We start from the raw sequence: 5,550 nt of genomic DNA, 5'->3' as shown, positions 1-5,550 counted from the left end.
CCCAGTTGCACAGCTGCACGAAGGTCGCGTTCTGACCACAACTCGGTGACGTTGCAAGCCCGCTTGTCGTTCTCGGTGTGTCTGCTGCAAGCCGCGTGCTTCTCGTCCGACGAGGGCTCGATCGCATCGCTCTCCGTGAGCGCGCAATCGCCGCGGTGCTTGAGGCAAGCTGTTTGCTGAGGCGCCTGCGTGCGCCCCCTGCAAACTCCCTCGCTGAGATATTCGCAGATGTAAGGGTAAGTGCACGCCTCCCGGTACACCTCGCAGTGTGCGTTTGGCAGCCAGCGGCCGGCTGGGGCGGGGAGGGTGTAGGAGACTCCGCCCCCGAGAAGGAAGATGGAGCTCCCCTGACCCTCCGGTGCGGAGCAGTTGCTGATCAGGGTGCTGTTACTCAATCTGGTGCGCCCGCCCGCCGAGTAGAGGCCGCCGCCAGACTTTGTGGCATTGCCGCTTAAGATCTCGGAGTTGATCAGGCTCACCTCGCCCCCCATCACGCTCAAGGCGCCGCCCTGCGTTAGGCGGAGAGGCGGGTGTCACTCCTCCTGCGCTACTGGACTCTACCTACTATGCGAACCTCGGCAGCGGAGCAGTTGCTAAACTCGGAGTCCATCAGGTTCACCTCGCCCTCCTCCACGTATATTGCGCCGCCCTGCGTGGGGGCGGATGTCACCTCTGGATCCCAATGCAGGGCGGATGTCACATATGCGCTACTGGCCTGGATCTCTACATGGCGCACCTTGTCAGCAGAGCAGCTGGTAAACGTGGAGCCCTCCACTCTTACCTCGCCGCCCCACACGCACAAAGCGCCACCAATGTCCTCGGCGTGACAGTCCGAGATCTCGGAGTTGATCAGGCTCACCTTGCCCCGATCCACGAACACTGCACCGCCCTCCGCCTTGCGGGGAGGCAGGAGGGGGTCACTACTCCTGCGCTACTGGGTTCTAACTCATTCACGATGCGAACCTCTTCAGCGGAGCAGCTGCTTATCTTGGAGTCGATCAGGCTCACCTCGCCCCTTTGCACGTACACTGCGCCACCAGAGAAATAGGCGCGGCAGTCCGAAATCTCGGAGACGCTAAGGCTCACCTCGCCCTTTTTCACGTACACTGCGCCGCCCTGCGTTGGGCGTGGGGGCGGATGTCACTTCTGTGCTAATGGGCCTGGTCTCTACGTGGCGGCGCACCTCGTCTTCAGCATAGCAGCTGGTAAACGTGGAGCCCTCCACTCGTACCTTGTAGTCTTGGCCCGAATTATCGACGCCCGAATTATCGACGTACAAGGCTCCGCCCCAGTCGCCCTTGCAATTGGTGACAGTCGAGTCGATCAAATTGACGTTGCCGTCCTTTACGAAAACAGCGCCGCCGTCGCTTGTTTTCCCGTTGACGAGGTTGAGTCGCTCGAGCGTGAGGCTGCAATCGCCAGACACTTTGAAGAGACCGATCTCTTCCTTGCCGTCGAAGGTCGCGCCCTCGCCGCTGCCACGGATGGTCACGGTGATCTCCTGGTTGCATTCGAGCCGCGTCTTCAACCCGATGATTGTGCCAGATGCGACAACGACGTTCACGCTCGCTTCCATGCGGCTTTCGTTGAAGATATCCAAAAGCTGCTCCTTGCTGCTAACCTCATAGTAGGGTGCAGACGGCGGCGGCAGCGACGGCGGCGGCAGCGCGGGCGAGAGCTCTGCGGTGGCGAGAGAGCAAAAGGCGGCGCAGAACACCATCAGAAAATTGTTCTTTCGGTCGTCAGGAAAAGAAGAAAACACTCTCGCCATCATTACAAGAGCTCGGTGTCGGACCGTACACGACGGCTCCTGGACCCTGGGCGAGGTGGACTGGAAGTAAACAAGAAAACGCCCTCCTCCTGGAGAGTTTCACCGTCGACAGATCGACTCGGCGTCGCTCGCGGGCCTTTGCGACGCCACAGGCACCCCCCACTGGCAGAGCGCGTGCTCCTGCCGGGCCCGATATTGCATTTCCTTGCCAACGCGGTACGGGTGGAGACGCGTGTGTGTCCGTTAGCTCCGAGTAGAGGGGGCGTTCTGCAGTTAAGGGGAAACCCAGTACACGGAACCAACCCTCGGAGACCCGTGTTTACTTTACGGCCCTTTCCCTGCGAACGCGCACGTACCCCCGGGGCTAGGGCTCTCTAGCCCGTAACCCGATGCCGATCATCCGGCCCGCTGGGTGCGCTTCTCAGCTCCCCGGCCCTGGATGTGAGGGTTAATGACTGCACTCCAAGTGCTCCAAGTGCTCCCCGGCCCTGGATGTGAGGCTAATGACTGCCTCCAAGTGCTCCGCTGCTCCTTTTCTTTAAATGGGAGCGACGTCGAGGTTGACGCGATCGTATCGAGAGGCTAGTGCCATTTCACTGTGGGGGGTGGCACAGTGTGTGTGTATCGCGCGCCTTGCGGGGGGGGCGCGGAAAAGAGGAACCTCTTAGGAAGCGCCATCGCCATGGTGCTGCAAGCAGCGCCGGGCGACGACGACTTACCGCCTCCCGGTCCCCCTCGGCATACCTCCGCTGCTTAATGTTTGACGACTCGAACCCGTGAAGCTTCCCCGTGCGCGGGTTACCCCGCACACGGGTCAGCCTGCCAGCCACGTATCCACGCAAGCGTGGTCCGCGCGCATGGCATACAGGCGTTCGCCAGACAGCGCAGAGGCTAGGCGACCGGGGAAGGACTAGCTCAAGGGCAACACAGCGTCACCAGCCGTTGGCGCGCAGAACCAGTCTGCGACCCCCGGTTGGGACACACAGCTCGCGTTACAAAACCTTGATTTGACCATTTGCGCCATTTTGTACATGTCGGTGCCTTCCAGAGGCAGCTGCGTACCCGCCGAGTAGACGGTTGCACACAGCAGGTGGCGCTGTGTGACGCCGTCCACTCGGCGGGGTCGCAGCTGCCTCTGCGCGTCCTGGGGAGGGACAAAAGTGTCGCCGCCGAAGGCGACTCGACGCCGCTGAGATCGGAGATCAAGCTCTGACAGGTCGCACGTCGCTCCTTTGACGCCGACGTGACTCATCCGTGCAGATCACATCAGGACACGGTCTCGACGCGCTCGGTACGACGCCTGCGACCCGTCTCGGGTCAGGTGGCACGACGCTCATCGCGCCTACCAGCGCTGCCGTACAGGTTGCCACGACGAGGTCGAGCACGCTTCTATACGCTCGCCGAGCCTTCCTTTCCATCCCATTAGGCAGCCTGGGAACGGTGGCGGTCAGAGGCAAAGCCTACGAGGGGTGGTGGAACCACATGTCACGGCTACTGCCGGCTCGAGGCCCCACCGGATAGCCTCCGGAGGCTGACTTTGCGGCACCATCATCGAGGACGATGTCGACGAGTTGGGTCGCTCTCGCGGTAGCCAGATGACCTCCCATACTAGTGTCATCGGCCATGGCCGCAGGGAGCGCGGGGGAGGGCGCTGGGAGCAACACGGAGCTCCGTTGGAGAGACGTGGGTTCAAGATATTACATATTAGCGCGTGTCACACAGAGTGAAACCATTTTGGCACTAGCCTAAAGGGTGTGGATGCTGGGTTGAACGAAATCGAGGGACGCGACCCACTTCGCCACAGACGGTCCCGCGCCTCGCCGCTAAGACGGCGACACGGCCGCAGCTCGTGTGCGTGTCGCCGTCTTTGTCCGGAGTGAAAAGTCCAACGCGCTCGTCGGTGACGGTGTCCCTCGATTTCGCCGCGCTCCGGCACCGCTCCGGGACGCACGCCGGCGAAGCACGTCAAGCTGCTGTACGGCCCCGGAATCGCCTCCCCTCGCTTAGCTAGACTGAGAGTTATTGTGCACATGGCCAGTCTCTACAATATACTCACTGACACCCCCCCTCCCAGAGCTCGTCCCGGTCCGCCACGGCCATCCTCGGCCTCCGGAGGGCCCCCGGCCGCGGCGCGGTGCGGCGGCGTCACAAATCCGACGGCAGAGCACCGGGACGCGGTCGGGCGATCTGAGGTCCAGTGAGGCGTATGCATTGCCCATCCAGGGCTATCACATGGACCTATCAACAGGCGCCTGCGGCGGAGCAGGAGGGCCCGGCGCACAACCCCCTGTTCAACTCACCCTCCACACCCCGTACGGACTAGCCAGAGGCAGAGCGCCACAGCGCCTGGGAATCTCGCGTTTCTGCGCGAGAAAGTGCAAAACAAGAAAATTCAACGCGTGGTTAAATCCCCTCGACCGCCCAGCGCGAGCGTGCGGCGTGCCGGCGCCGGCGCCCATAGCCAGGTTACCCACACCCCGGCATGTCGCAGTCACAAGAGATGGTCTTCCTCGCACACATCGGACCGCGGGCGCAAGGGCTGAGCCACGTAGGGGGTCGAGCACGTCGCTTGGAGCGGCCCGGGTACGGCACCGGGGCACAGCGGGTTGAGAGGGGATCGGGGGAGGGGCATGCGCAGAAACCAGACAGGCACACCATGCGGCACACGGGAGAACAACGGCGGCGGCTCATCCTCAGTCCGCGCCGCGGGCGCGCCACCCCCCTCCTCCTCCACCACCGCCCCCGCCGCGGTAGCCGCCGCCCCCGCCGCCGCGGTACCCGCCTGTGCGCGACGGCAGCAGGCCGTCAGAGGGGGCGACAGCCGGGGGAGGGGGAAGCGGGCCGAGGGCCGAGAGAGCGGAGGAGCGCACCGCCGCCACGGTAGCCGCCGCCGCCGCCGCCGCCGCCTCCGCGGTACCCTCCTCCTCCGCCGCCGCCGCGGTATCCGCCGCGGTCGTCGTACGAGCGGCCTCCGCCGCCGCGGTACCCCGAGCGGCTGCTGCCTCCTGGGTACCCACCTCCGCGGCCGCGCCCTCCGAATCGGCCGCCGCGGCCGCCGCCGCGCCCGCCGCCGCCGCGGCCGCCGAGCGGGCGCAGCTCGGGGAGCTCTGCGCACGCGGAGATGGAGAGGACGCCCGAGTCAAGGAGGGTGGGGCGGCGGCCGGAAGGGCGCGCCGCCCCGTCCTCGCCGCCGTCTGTGGCGGCGAGGGCGTCGAAGGCGGCGACGACGGCGTCCGCCATCTCGTCGGGCAGGTCAAACACCAGCTGCGGGAGGGGGGGGGGGGGGGGTCACGGAAAGCAACTCGGAGCAGCTCCATATGGGGAGGGAGGGGGTGGGTGGGAGGCTCTCGCCACGTGTGTCGTGCGTGCGCATGTGTGAGGCTTCTTCTGCTGTCAGCCGAACAAGCAAGGCGTGGCTGACAGTCTATCACGGAATCCCCATGCTCCGCTGTGGGCCGCAACTGACGACCGCAGCCGACGCGGAGAGGTCGCCGCTGCGGTGCTTTTTGGCGGCCGCGATCTCCCCCCCCCGCCCCTCCGGGCCCTCTCCCCTCTGCCTCCGCCTCCGCGTCTCTTCCCCCGCCTCCCCCCCCCCCCCCCCCTGCCCCCCGCCCTCCACTCTGGTGATTTGGCCACATCTCGGCGGAACCTGGCCCGTCTCTCGGTACTCTCTCTCGGCGGTCTCTCGGCGAGCTCTCTCTCTCTCGGCATCCCGCGCCTTGCACGGCGAGGCGCACTGCCGGATCTTGCCGATGCTGTCGGCGCACCGCTCGCCGTGA

The 5,550-nt window shown here is 65.1% G+C and overlaps 1 protein-coding gene across 1 annotated transcript; it reads right to left on the bottom strand.

Annotated features, from left to right (window-relative positions):
• Window positions 1-547: 547 nt before the first annotated feature.
• EMIHUDRAFT_196982 (hypothetical protein) lies at window positions 548-1,972 on the bottom strand (the record flags this gene model as incomplete). Its single annotated transcript, XM_005766940.1, has 6 exons — window positions 548-649; window positions 737-895; window positions 964-1,116; window positions 1,232-1,342; window positions 1,553-1,616; window positions 1,875-1,972. 6 exons carry the CDS (start codon window positions 1,970-1,972, stop codon window positions 548-550), a joined length of 687 nt encoding a protein of 228 aa, XP_005766997.1.
• Window positions 1,973-5,550: the final 3,578 nt, after the last annotated feature.

The sequence above is a fragment of the Emiliania huxleyi genome (assembly GCF_000372725.1).
Source record: "Emiliania huxleyi CCMP1516 unplaced genomic scaffold EMIHUscaffold_5, whole genome shotgun sequence".
NCBI classification, from domain to species: Eukaryota; Haptophyta; order Isochrysidales; family Noelaerhabdaceae; genus Emiliania; species Emiliania huxleyi.
The sequence above is the reverse complement of the archived record's forward strand: the minus strand, read 5'-3'. Positions and strand labels throughout refer to the sequence as shown.